The 14,205-nt window shown below is 51.4% G+C and overlaps 3 protein-coding genes across 3 annotated transcripts in view; all 3 read left to right on the top strand.

The window, feature by feature from the left end:
- The window catches only part of LOC144127747 (uncharacterized), a 378,448-nt gene that overhangs the window by 31,610 nt on the left and 332,633 nt on the right, over positions 1-14,205 (top strand). The gene's annotated exons all lie outside the window — the stretch shown is intronic.
- Positions 10,049-11,523, top strand: LOC144127633 (uncharacterized). The gene is made up of 3 exons (XM_077660595.1): positions 10,049-10,357; positions 11,139-11,400; positions 11,508-11,523. The coding sequence occupies exons 1-3, from the start codon at positions 10,057-10,059 to the stop codon at positions 11,521-11,523; spliced, it is 579 nt and encodes a 192-aa protein (XP_077516721.1). The 5' UTR covers positions 10,049-10,056.
- On the top strand, positions 11,438-12,855 carry LOC144130044 (uncharacterized). The gene has a single exon (XM_077664075.1). It carries the CDS (start codon positions 11,573-11,575, stop codon positions 12,647-12,649), a length of 1,077 nt encoding a protein of 358 aa, XP_077520201.1. The 5' UTR covers positions 11,438-11,572; the 3' UTR covers positions 12,650-12,855.

Below are 14,205 nucleotides of genomic sequence, written 5' to 3'. Positions count from 1 at the left end.
GGTGACGAGAGCGTGCGGCTCCAACCGCTCACCACGCTGGCCGGATCCCGAAGGGCCTCTCTCCGGTTCCGCAGAATTCCGCGTAACCTACGAGGTGGCGCTCCCGTCGCCGTTCTCTTTCCCCCATGAGGGAGACTTCCCTCCTCGCCCAGCCGGGGGCTGTCCGTCCCGACGGCCGACGATGAAGATGGGCCGCATCGAAACGGAGGGGGGAAACAGGTTCTCCACATCCCTCCCTCCCTCCTTAAATGTCGGCCTATGGTTGAACCCGTCCATGGATGCCATCGACGAAGGGGCCACGAGCGTTGCGATGATGACTGCAAGACAGCTCGTACAGGCGGGGTGCCGGGGTCATCCGATGAGCAGCAAGGTCACCGGGCACCCGTCCTTTGTTGGAAGGTAGAGGGGCTGGCCCCCCCTCTCGTAGCCGCTGCAAACTGCTCGCCGGAGACTTCAGCGAGCCGCGACAGCGAGAGGACGTCAGGTAATTACCTCGCTTCTTCCCTCTTTGTTGTCGCCATCTTGCCCCGTCAGCCGCACGACCAAGCCAGACGGCAAGGGTCGCAGATCAAGATTCAAGCAGCCAGCGACTTGGGAGAACCCAATAAACGTTTGGCCCCGGGCAAAGCGTCCTGTTCCGTGCTGTGTTTATTTCGCATTTCTGCTGCGCCGCCGTGAGAACGGCCGCGCGTGGTGTGCGATACCGGGAGCTCGGAGTTCACGGCCTAGACCTCAAAGGAGGCTCGACCCATTGTGGAAATACGGGGGAAACAAAGCCTTTCGCCCCGCCCGCACTCCCACTCCGCGGATGCAGCGTTCCCGCTCGCTAACCGCGGAGGGGTTCGTGCTCGAGGGACAAAGGGAAGGGACGACACAGCGTTAACACCCATATGCTATTTATTACACTTGCAATTAATACACAGAGTGGGCCAGCTAGCTACAAAACATCAACGAGGCCTTCCTCGGAAATAGAAGGCTACGTAAGAAGGACTTCCGACTTACCGGCTGGGGCAGGGGCGCGACTTCGGAGGTATCGGCGGCGAACGTTTGTATGCGCCGATAATGGCGGCCGGGTTTTCCCGTGCGCGCTGCATTCTTGGGGCAAAGCCATTCCCTAGCATTTGCTGGGGAAGGCGGTCAGAGCGCGCGTTTGCTGCGCTCGCTTCGCTGCCTGGAACCCAGTGCTGCCAACCCTAGGGATTTTCCCCTAGATCTAGAGAATTTGAACGTTGTTTAGGGGGAAAAGGGATTTTTGTTGTAATCTAGGGAAATTTTACTTTCCGCATGAACCTTTTTATTTTTCGATGTGACTCGGTTCCTTATTCACTGTTTCTTCACCACCTTGATTTTGAGAATCTGGCTATGCGCCATGTGCACGAGGGGAAAGCGTTGTTTGGATCGAGGTGGCGTGGTCGGGCCGGGAGGAGGTACGAGGTACGGCAAGCCAGATATTAACCAGATTCCCATTGGACAACGTCCAGATGAAAAGACTGGAGGCAATTGACCCGCAAGTTGTCATCGAAAAGCGGATTTATTCAATAGCCCCACTTGCCACCTCATTTCCTTCTCTGGTGCCAGAAAGAGAAATGAACAAAATTGACGCAGAATGGAGACTGCTCCGCAATACAGAAATGGACCTGCCGGCAGATGCGAGCGTTCAACACTTTTGGAAACGAGTGAGAGACGCCAGGCAAGGAGACGGGAGCCCAATGTTCCCTCTCTTGAGCGACTTCGTCTACAAGCTTCTATGTTTGCCGCACTTCAGTGCAACAGTGGAGAGAGTTTTCTCTCTGATCAACCTGATGAAAACAAAGACCAGAAACAGCTTGGTGATGCAAACCCTGGCAGCTACGCTTCACACCAAGCGGGTTCTAGGAGGGGCCAACTGTTATGACTTTGCAGTGAACGAACGCTTAATTGGCCTCATGAAAAAAAGAAATGTATATACAGGAGCGAAACTCAGTCGGGATGCCAACCGAATGACGTGTCCTATGTTTTAGCGTTTGTTTGTTCACGCCCACATTTGGGCACAAAGTGGATTTCTCTCGCTCTTTGACTGCAGCCGGTGAGCGTAAGTGTTCACTGCGAGATTTTCATTCATTTCAGGGCTTAGGCCAGGATTTATTAGGTTTTGGTATTAACTAATGTTTTCCTTACCCGTGATCACGTGGTACGCGAGTTTGCATGGGAAATCAATGTGTTGTATTCAAAGTTGCTGCCAAAGTGTGGTAAGAGGGTCTCTGCGAAATAAAAGAGTTCACAATTTAACTACGCACCTTTTTTCCATGCCTGAATCTTATTTTTCGGATCTAGAGAAATCTAGGGAAGTTTGAGTGAAAATTTGGGGGAGAAGTGGCTTTCGAGGTTGGCAGCACTGCTGGAACCAGAAGTCCAGCGGCAAGGCACAACGGATCCCCGTGCGCCTGCCGCGGAAGGTGACGAGAGCGTGCGGCTCCAACCGCTCACCACGCTGGCCGGATCCCGAAGGGCCTCTCTCCGGTTCCGCAGAATTCCGCGTAACCTACGAGGTGGCGCTCCCGTCGCCGTTCCCTTTCCCCCATGAGGGAGACTTCCCTCCTCGCCCAGCCGGGGGCTGTCCGTCCCGACGGCCGACGATGAAGATGGGCCGCATCGAAACGGAGGGGGGAAACAGGTTCTCCACATCCCTCCCTCCTTATATGTCGGCCTATGGTTGAACCCGTCCATGGATGCCATCGACGAAGGGGCCACGAGCGTTGCGATGATGACTGCAAGACAGCTCGTACAGGCGGGGTGCCGGGGTCATCCGATGAGCAGCAAGGTCACCGGGCACCCGTCCTTTGTTGGAAGGTAGAGGGGCTGCCCCCCCCTCTCGTAGCCGCTGCAAACTGCTCGCCGGAGACTCTGCAGCTCGATGACTCATGGCCGCAAGGCAGCAGGCAGAGACCCATACAATGGACAGCAGGCCGGGGCAGCTTCTCTTCAACTCTGCATATCGCTCCTAGGATCTCCAAAAGTTTGCAGCAAAAACAATGGAGACCGCGTAAACTCACCATTTGGTAAAATGCGGAGTAATGCAAGTGCCAAACAATCCTATCCGGCACCGCCCAAACGCTCGGTTCATTTGAACGTAGCTGGCTCTCTTCGGACGAAGCACACTCGCGGTTCGCTTTCCGGCATGGTGATGTTAAGCTCACTTGAGCTGCGTTAGCGTCTCTGGTTCCGCGAAATTATAAATTCGCTTCGCAGCCCAAAAAAGTAAGTTCGTTCGAACAAAGTCAGCTTTCTGTAGTTGAGCGAGACCTCTCGGCTCTAGCGAGGTTAAATATACAACAAGCAAGCCCGTTTGCGCGTGCTTGTGCCACGGTACGACTGTGTCCTGCCAAAAGCGACAGGCAGCTCCCGAAGAGCCTTAGGCCTACTCGCTCTTACACTTCCGGGTGCCAACAAAGGGCCAAGGACAATAGCTAGAACACAACGCCACGAGGAGATACGTTTCTGCCAAGGTGACCCTAACGCGAACGGCGCCTACCGCTTCTCGCGGTGTCGCAGCGCCCCGGTGCTTTTCCTGTAATCACGACTGCAATCCAATACAGCTGACTACGGCACCCGGCTCCCAGAGCCAAAGAGACAGAACAGAGAATATTTACAACTATGTACAAGAAAAATCGGGCCACCCTCCAGGCTTCCGCATTCACTCGCTTCTGGCTTGCTGTTCTCCGTGGACGTCTCGGTCTCGCTCTCCATGAGCGGACCTCGTAGGTTCACCTTCCACAGGTGTACCGATGAAGTGCTCATCAAAAGCGTAGCATGCACGGCAATCCTCCCATGCTGCTATTACGCTCATCTCGCTGTCAAGAAAGCATCTTCGCCTTGCTAGCAACTCCGAATTCGGGTCAGGCCTAACGCTGTTCAAATCCGGGCGGGCATTCCACGAACCGAACTGACTGTCGTCCCTCGTCCCAAGAGCTTGCCACACGTTGGGGCGCCATTGTGGAAATGCGGGCGAAACAAAGCCTTTCGCCCCGCCCGCACTCCCACTCCGCGGATGCAGCGTTCCCGCTCGCTAACCGCGGAGGGGTTCGTGCTCGAGGGACAAAGGGAAGGGACGACACAGCGTTAACACCCATATGCTATTTATTACACTTGCAATTAATACACAGAGTGGGCCAGCTAGCTACAAAACATCAACGAGGCCTTCCTCGGAAATAGAAGGCTACGTAAGAAGGACTTCCGACTTACCGGCTGGGGCAGGGGCGCGACTTCGGAGGTATCGGCGGCGAACGTTTGTATGCGCCGATAATGGCGGCCGGGTTTTCCCGTGCGCGCTGCATTCTTGGGGCAAAGCCATTCCCTAGCATTTGCTGGGGAAGGCGGTCAGAGCGCGCGTTTGCTGCGCTCGCTTCGCTGCCTGGAACCAGAAGTCCAGCGGCAAGGCACAACGGATCCCCGTGCGCCTGCCGCGGAAGGTGACGAGAGCGTGCGGCTCCAACCGCTCACCACGCTGGCCGGATCCCGAAGGGCCTCTCTCTGGTTCCGCAGAATTCCGCGTAACCTACGAGGTGGCGCTCCCGTCGCCGTTCCCTTTCCCCCATGAGGGAGACTTCCCTCCTCGCCCAGCCGGGGTAAGGTGGCTAGATTGGGAAGGTGTGAAGAGCGCGGCGCTTTGCGTCGGCTGAGCGTGACCCCTCTGCACACCTATGCCGCCAGGAGGAATGTGGCGCTGCTAGTAGCGGCGCGGTAAGCTCTGCCGCGTCGGCCTTGCGCACCCCGTAGCAGTTAGTTCAGTTCGTTTCGTCACCTGTATTGGAGTGTCTGTAGCAGCGTTTTCTCATTCAAGGGCGAGATGCCTTCAACACCAAAATAATACGGAGCATTTGTGCTTTGCGCCTGGATGTGGTACGGGATACAGAAAAACATTAAAAAAACACCTCTGTTCCGTACGTGCCCCTGCCTGCCAGGGAATGTTTGCCAAGTGGTCTCGTGCGATCCCAAGTGCCGACAAGTCCGTCTGTATCATTTTACAGTCTTGTCACCATCCTTGAAAACAAACTTGCACATGCGTTCAGCCGAACGCGCTTTCACGTCGAAGCTGCGGAAAAGGTATTTACAGTCAGTTAGTGATATGTGCCAAAAATTAGTCCTTTTGAGCGTTCTGTTGCGCTGACAGCATCAGTTGTACGTTTTTATTGCCTCACAAGGATTATTTTTTTTCCTTAAGGGTATAAATCAGGAGGATAGTGAGAAGCAACAGAAAACACTGAAGCTTTGTGTGCTGTAGATCAAATTCTGGAAAAATTTCCCCCTCACTTGTAAATAAACGATTTCATGGCCAGATGTGCTGCTTCATTGCTTACATGAGCGTCAAGATGGCATACATGCTACAGGTTCGCAAGCGGCAACAAAAACCGGTTAGTGCGTTGGGGCGCCTGGTTTGTGCTTTGGGGCGCTTTATCTACCCGCCGCAGTGGCTACTAGTGGTTAGAGCGCTCGGCTACTGATCCGGAGTACCCGTGGGTTCGAACCCGACCGCGGCGGCCGCGAATCGATGGAGGCGAAACGCTAAGGCGCCCATGTGCTGTGCGATGTCAGTGCACGTTAAAGATCCCCAGGTGGTGGAAATTATTCCGGAGCCCTCCACTACGGCCACTCTTCCTTTCTTCTCTTGGTCCCTCCTTCATAATCCCTTCCCTTACGGCGCGGTTCAGGTGTCCACCGATATATGTGAGACAGATACTGCGATATTTCCTTTCCCTAAAAACGAGTTTTAATTTTCGCCTTCAGCCAATGCGACTGCAGTTTTGAGGTCCTACGGCACGCATTACAACCTGCTCTTCTCGCAGTACGTACGTGTAGTGGCTGCGCTTCGGTGGCGGCGCAACGCAGAGAGTCAGTGCATGTCATTTATATTATTCCGCAACCTTCCGCTGCGGCATTAACGGCGTCCCTCACATCCTGGGCAGCGTCTCGAAATGTGCACGCACGAAACGCGCTTCAGTCCAGCTATGCAATGCAAACTCGGCTTGTGAAGCAGCATATTTCACGGGAATAATGATCCGAGTTGACGAAACACTATTTTATAATAAAGATCCATTCTTTGACACTAGCAGAAAACACGCGATAAGCAAAACGGGCTCATTTTCTCTTCAGTGGTTAAGTTTAGCCTACGCGATGCGCTCATTCTGGCTGCGCGACTTACCACGCCTCTGCCGTCAGCGCCGCCGCACAGCATCGGCGCGCTGCGGGGCCATGTTTCCCCGGCCGGTTTTCACACCTTTCCAATCTAGCCACCTTAGCCGGGGGCTGTCCGTCCCTAAAAACGTTGGTCCGTCCCGGCGGCCGACGATGAAGATGGGCCGCATCGAAACGGAGGGGGGAAACAGGTTCTCCACACAGTTGAATTTCAAAGGTCGTTCGTTTCTTCGAGGATGGTTCACAAACCCTTCCTCTAGTGTCGTTCGGCTTGGAAGATGGACAGGAGGCGAGCTTGTAGATGATGACAGCAGAGCATATATTTACAGCATACATATATACAGAGAGTTAAACTGGAAAAAGCAGAACTGAATTTACAAAAGAACAAACTGCGCCCCCGCCGCGGTGGCTCAGTGGTTAGGGCGCTCGACTACTGATCCGGAGTTCCCGGGTTCGAACCCGACCGCGGCGGCTGCGTTTTTATGGAGGAAAAACGCTTAAGGCCCCCGTGTGCTGTGCGATGTCAGTGCACGTTAAACATCCCCAGGTGGTCGAAATTATTCCGGAGCCCTCCACTACGGACCTATTTGTTCCTCTCTTCTTTCACTCCCTCCTTTATCCCTTCCCTTACGGCGCGGTTCAGGTGTCCAACGATATATGAGACAGATACTGCGCCATTTCCTTTCCACCAAAAACCAATTATTATTATTATTAACTGCGCTACTTTACTCATCGACCGGGCATGTTTGAGCCTAAGCAGCATCACGTTACATGCTAAGCATGGAGCCCCAGCTCATGTTGAATTCGCAATGGCAGATCTGGATCAAGTTTTTCTGCTCTGTTGGGAGCAATCGTATTCCAATGGCAAAATGGGAGTGCGAGTTGTCTGTTCCAATGGCAGATCGGGATCAGACGTCGATCCCGGATCGCTCCGTGGAGCAGCGATATCTGCACCGCCGAAATCGGCAGATTTGACCGGAACCCCGCGCAACGTTTTAGTTTCCCGCGTCTGCTTCCGGTTACGACCGGCCGCTGCCTTCCTGTCGTCGCTACGCGGTGATCCGGGCAACGTACAAGCAGTATTTTTGGCTTTTTTTTTAAATTGAATTGTCCCAAATGTAATTATTTTTCGTTTTGTTCGCGTCCGCACAAGTTAAAACAAAAAATATTCTTAACAGGATGTCAATTCCATCGCGGTCAATTCTTTGTGACCGCTTTTTAGACCGAAATCGTTGACTTGTTTGAACCTCCCGCGCTTTTTGACGTCAGACGACGCGTACTCTCTAAGCCTAGCAGCTCTGTAAATAAGGAAGCAATCTGAAAATTTGGCGCGTTTCATCACTTGAATTTTGTGGTGCGGGCATCATCACACAAAGCGAAAGCTTCGTGCGCTTTTTGTTTGCCGTGAACGTGAGGGACAGAGTGGCGGCAAGGAGGAATCGCTGGTGAAGCGAGAGGCCGCGCTTCGATGGGCGCCGCCATGTTGCCGGAACTTCGAGCTATTCTTGCGCTGAAGTGCCCCCGCGGGAGCGCATGCATTCCATTGGCAAAATGGGAGGGAGTGACCTCCGCCTGGACTACGCGCTCCGTTTGTGAGCCGGCGGAGCGCTCTCAATCTGCCATTGGAATTCAACATCAGACTGGACTGGACTGCATCCGTTTACATGCGCTTTTAAGCACTTACTTAGCAAAGAACTAAGGGCGGTCTTTTTCAGTGGCCCGCCCTAAGCGTCAATTGACCATTTGCGGAGAAGTTTCTGCGCATGCGTGGTGAAGGCGCAGGCAGCGCCCTCTCTGGGCGGTTTGGTTTTTGGTTGGAAAACATGAGCCAGCCGTGCATTCCTGCGCTGTAGTGCGACGACTGATGTGAGCTGTAACTTCCACGTAACTGACATGTAACTGCAACGCGATTTATCTAAGCTAACCACGTGTTTTGCAACAGCGAGACTTGTACGTAATAAAGGTCGCGACGACATACAAGGCGCAAAAGACGAACCCGTTGATGGGGCCAGTAATGCGCACATCCAGCACGTTTCGAAACGGGTGTTGCTGCTTTATTTCGCGCTTACTGCCGAGTACACACTGCTCGGTCGTTCTAGAAGAGTTTTGCCACCGACGCAGGAAAACCGAATGATATATGCTAGTATGAACATTCACCATTAATGCTACAATGTGCTTCGTGAACAGCGGGAGCACGGCCGAGCGCAGCCTCGCGGATATCCGCGCATTCTAACGGCCCCGCGGCCCGTTAGCACGCAAAGCAACGCTCTGCCGTATCAGCACGAGCCGGGATTGAGATAGTACAACGGGCCCTTTAATAATCAGCTAAGTGTGCCCTGAGGCAAAAGGTGTTGTGTAAAGTTAGCGGTAACTCCGGCCCTATCAAGGAAGCGCAAACGTAAACGTCCGTGTGCATTAGGAAAGTGCATCCCATTATACTGTCACACTCGCCCGCGCATAGGCGCACATTCACGCACATTTTCACTTGGTCATTCGGCGCTCCGTTGAGGTAGCAGAGTGCAGGTATTGCCACACATGGTCGTTTTTCAGGCTACAACGCGAAAATAATCCGCTACACCCTGTTTCTAAACACGGAAATGGGATGTTCTCCTCTTCCATCATACTCTTTCGTTAGCCACAGCCGCCGCGGTGGCTGAGTGGTTACGGCACTCGGCTACCGGCCCGAAAGACGCGGGTTCGATCCCGGCCGCGGCGGTCGAATTTCGATGGAGGCGAAATTCTAGAGGCCCGTGTGCTGTGCGATGTCAGTGCACGTTAAAGAACCCCAGGTGGTCGAAATTTCCGGAGCCCTTCACTACGGCGTCTCTCATAGCCTGAGTCGCTTTGGGACGTTAAACCGATATAAACCAAACCAATCTTTCGTTAGCTGACACACGTTTCCGGCCAATAAACAACACTAAAACAACAAAACAAGCGCACGTGAGCTGCTGAACGCTGCCTTGCGCATGCTTGCTCGAGAGCCCCTTTCCAACCAAAGGTACCGGCGGAGCTTCTCTGTTTGCACGACAGGCGGCGCTCGCTTTTCCGCAAATGGTCAATTCTCCAATCAAAAATAACCCTAGAGATGGGGACAACCCATTGGGTTGGGTTTTGCCTCGAACACAGGGTCCTGTTAACAACACAAACTAAATAAAAAACAAATACGCCACCGCTCTCTCTCAAGTGAGAGTATCCACACGCTCTCCCTTCGGAGCTAATCCTTGCCTCAGGCATACCGCCACCCATCATCGGTCCGCGTCGCCCGTCTGCAACAGAGGAGGGGGCGAAAGGGCCCGCGATGCTGCCGCGCTACCGGCGGCGGTACACAGGTAATAAGCATGAAGGGGTTTGTCTGTTGCTCCGGGAAACCACATTAAGGATCGCCCCTGTTTTCCCACATTCTTGGTGAGCACTGCCTGTCCGCCATGACAGGTGTCCGTCACGGCCCTCCTGGGAATATGCTTTTGTTCACGAGGCCCGGCGGAACACTGAGGTTGCCTTCCCGGCGAAGCCCACGTCGTTAGGGTGTGTGTGTGTGCGTGGGGGGGTCCGTGCGTCAAGCGACCGTACCGTTTTCGTTCCCCGTACGCACTCGGGGGCTCTCGCTAATACTGGGGAGCGGTTTCCGCGTGTGCAGGCGTCCCACTTCCTGCAAAGGTATGCAGCTGGAAAAGAGGGGCGGCCTTACACGCCCCCTCTAAGAGCATATACGCCTTTTCACGGGCTCATAGCCGCCAGGGGGAGCCACAGCGCCGCAAACCGGATGGACACCCAGGAAACTTCCGGTCTCCCCGCGAAGCGAGCGAGCGAGCCGCAGGGTCGAGGCGAGTATTTCTTTTGTGTTTGTAGCACGGCCAAAGTACGACGCGGTCGCCCTGTTGCATTATGTTTTCGGGTGGAAAAACATCTTCCGTGACCCCATCACGACGTGGACCGTGCTGTTGTGTGCCAGGTTGCAGCTTGCGACCTGGAACCAACCTCCTGTCGCAGGTGCGCACTTTCAGGTTTCCGGCAGACGCCGAGCGTAGAAACGCTTGGATAGCAGCAGTTCGGCGGGACCGATGGATGCCTACGAAAAGCTCCCATGTTTGTTCTGCTCATTTCGTTCAAGGTGAGAACAGATTTATGATGTCTGCTTGTGCCGCAGCTAATTCCTGCACGTCTTATGTGCGCTTTGAGATTGAACGTTGACTGGATTGAACGTTGCGGGTTGGCAATCGTCGCGACCGCATTCGCCTAATCAGCGGCTGCATCTCTAGCAGTAAAAATTGCACCGTGAAGTAAGGAAACACTGTTTTGCGGTTAGTTGTGCGTGCAAGGCGTCGCTTAGCCATTTCCAGGGCAATTAGCCAGCTTGTGACGCTTGCAGTGCAGTTTCGATCATGCAGCAATGCGAGTGTGTGTGATTTACGGGCATATAAAGTCCCGAAGTAACTCAGCTTATGATAAACGGCGTAGTTGAGTGCTCCAGAATAATTTAGACCACCTGAGGGTTTTGAATGTGTACTGAATTTGCACAGCACACGGTCGCTTTCTAGACGCGTGTCGCGTCAATCAAAACTCTGCCGCTATGGCCGGGATCGAACCCAGGTATCCCGGCTTAGTAATCGAGCGCTTAGTTGATGCTTAGTTTATGAGCGGCAGTTTTTGCTGCGATGCGGGCCCAAGCATCTTATTGTTGTAATGCCTAACTCGGTTGGTGTTCTTTTATGCGCATATCTGGCGCGATTGCTCAGGCGTCTGTTGCTAACCTTCTGGTCGTGTGTTCGATCCCGTTCGCTGCATCAACTTTTCTACAGGGACGAAATCCAAAAACGCTGGAGTATCATTCGATGCACTTTTTGTTCTACTATTCTCAGCGGCTGGAGAAATTAATTCGATCGCCTGCAAGTGCTTGTAAAAAGAGTGAAATGCTTCCAACTTGCTTGATTCAATATTTTTGTGCAGTTTCTTACTTACAAATGCAGAACGTAAAGTATGTAATCATACCAAGGAACCCTTAGTGTTTCTTCCTTTTCCTAGAGAAGTCCTGGGCAATATTGCTTTGGTGCATTTCAGCCAGTTTTTTTTTGGTTTTTTTTTGCATTTGGGAGTGCACATGTGGCTACTAATTTTCAAACATTCTTTTCTTTCTTTAGGTAAACCATCATCTGACCCCACACATCCCGACTATGTCCCCTCCATATTTCCTTATCGTGCCTCGGGAAATGTGGCCCAGAAAATTTCTAGGTTACAACGCGCTGCTCGAAAGGATGGATTGAAGGAAGCATCCAGACCTGCTGCATGTAATCCTGGGCCAAGTGTGCTTGACTGTGGGCTCAACACGACTGGCGCAGGACAAGACGCGGATGATACTGCACTATCTGCGACTGCAACTGTTTCCGTGGTAGAGAATTGCCACATGGAAACAGAAACTGATCTCAGCATGCAGAATATATCCCATCTTATTGAAGAGAATGGCAGGCTTAAGCAGCGTTTGGCCTCTCTGGAGGAAGAGTGTTCAGCAGCTAAGCAAAAGGCTGGTGAACTTGAAAACAAGCATACAAACCATGCTATTATAACCAAAGAAGTGGTAATGCAGTCAGCCAAAACAGTAAAGTTTTACACAGGGTTTGTATCTACAGCCATGTTCACTGCTTTCCTGCAGTTTGTGCTGTCAGCATGGAAGCCGTCATGTGCCACATGGCTTGATGCAGAAACACAACTCATCATGGTACTCATGAGACTTCGTTTGGGTCTCCTTACCCAAGATTTGTCATGCAGATTTGGCATCTCAAATGCCACTGTCAGTTCAATTTTTCATGCATGGCTTGATGTTCTTGCTGCAAACATGACAAAGTTGATAATCTGGCCTTCCCGACAGACACTTCAAGCTAATCGGCCAGCGGCGTTTCAGGACCCTTTTTTTGATGGTGTAACTGGCATCATTGATTGTACTGAAGTATTCATACAAAGGCCGATATTAATGACAGCAAGGAGCCAGACATATTCTCATTACAAACACCATAATACAGTAAAAATACTAGTTGTAATATCACCTTCAGGAGCAATAACTTTCGTATCAAAAGCATGGGGAGGCAGGACGCCTGACAAGGAGATTACTCTACGCAGTGGTCTCCTAGACAAGGTCAAGGAAGGGGATGTTTTTCTTGTTGACCGAGGATTTAGATGCGGTGAGATGTTTGCTGCACGAGGTGCAACACTTCTCATGCCATCACTGACTAAGAATCGTGCCCAGCTACCTGGTGCTGAGGTCACAACGTCTAGGAAAGTCTCTAGCGTGCGCATCCATGTTGAAAGGGCCATACAAAGATTGAAAGTGTTCAGAATTTTCCAGACTGTGCTGCCTTTGAATTTCGTGAAGAGGACTGGCGACAAGAACCTCGCAACCATAGATAAAGTGGTGGTGGTGTGCTCTGCTTTAGTTAATCTGCAAACCCCTATCATTAAGAATTCTCAGCGCAGAAGTGCTTCATAACTCTCTTCCACGAAAGTGCGGTGCTGTGAGGAAACATGAATACAGACATGCTGTGATGGAACAGCAAATGCTCATGTGTGTGTGACCATACTGACAATCATTGCATATAGTTTCATAGTGTGTACTTATGTTTTCGACTACTTCCAGTGTGTCTGCACTACGTGTACACACACTGTGATAGAACAGCAAGTGCTCATGTGTGTGTGACCATGCTTTTCATTGCATGTATTTATCTCTTCTACTACATCCAATGTGTCTGCACTGTGTGTACACAATAATTCATGTTGTTGATGTTGCCCACATTGATCTTTTCACATTTGTTTATTCTATTTTCTTGCACTCTCTGCAGTCAATTACTGCATATTGTTTGACTCAGTTTTTAAGTATTTCCTGTTGCTTGTTCTCACATGTTGAGAATTGGGCTTTTTGTTTTCTGCTTGTATAGTTATTCTGTCCTCAGAGCAGGTGTTCAAATTTTTACTTGCAGTTTGCTTCTGTATCAGTTTTTTTTATATGTTCCCTGCTTGGGACGTGAAGGCGTACTGTATTTAAAATCTATTATATTTGAGTTTGCACATCCGACAAATGCATCCGACATTAGTCCTTGAAGTGAACATATTTTGTCAAACAAGCAGTGTTTATCTGCCTTTCGAATGTGATAAAATATAACACTTGGAGTGTTCAGCAAAAAAAAAAAAAGCTTGTGCTTAAGTTGAGATGCTGTAAGCTACAGGGTTAGCCTTGAGGTTTCTGCCTACAATTGCTCCACCGTAGCGGCACCTACAGTAACTAAATTACATAATCTAGCGCGAGCGCGACCTGTATGCGAGGCCACCCATTGAACATTGGAAGCGTATAGAGAAGCCTCTGCTGCTCAGATTATGCAACAAACTTAGACCGCTAAGACACAAAGCATCAGTAGGGAACCCACACTCTAATCTTTGAAGGGCAGATTTTTATTCATCCGACAGGATAACAACAGGTTGAGCCGTACAAGACCCTAGCTTCTTGAGAGCTGCCTGAATGGCAACGCTTTCAGCTGTTGTGGAGGACACGACTTCAGTAAAGCGAACAGACCCTGTACACTTCAAAGAGGGAATGTGAAAAGCAGCAGCACTAGCTCCTCTGGCCTTGTCCTTACTCATCAGCAGTCTGCCCATTATGTTGACATGCAGTGCAAATCCATTGTCGAGGTGTGCGTCTAAGTTTTACACACTTGAGGTGAAACGTTGCCTCACAGAGTGAGCATTCCACAATGTGGCCCAACTTGGTGCCTCGGCAGTGACATGTCTTCTTTGCACGTTCGATTTGACTGAAGATGTGCATTGACTGTAGTTCCGGGAATATGTAGGTGAAAAAAAAGTTTGCTGCCTTGAGTTTAGTAGCTGCCCAAAATGTCTCGTCAAAGCTTATGATTTCTTTTGTTAGAGAGGAACCTGTAAATATCACAAAATATGCCTGACACAGCCCAGTTAGAGCCATTTGAGCCTGAATTTGTGTGTAATAGGCATGGTTATGCTTGAACTGCAAGTCTTCATTCAGATATGCCAGTTTAG

Source organism: Amblyomma americanum, chromosome 4 (assembly GCF_052857255.1).
Source record: "Amblyomma americanum isolate KBUSLIRL-KWMA chromosome 4, ASM5285725v1, whole genome shotgun sequence".
NCBI lineage: Eukaryota > Metazoa > Arthropoda > Arachnida > Ixodida > Ixodidae > Amblyomma > Amblyomma americanum.
Note: the sequence above shows the minus strand (reverse complement) of the source record. Positions and strands in the feature narration are given on the sequence as shown.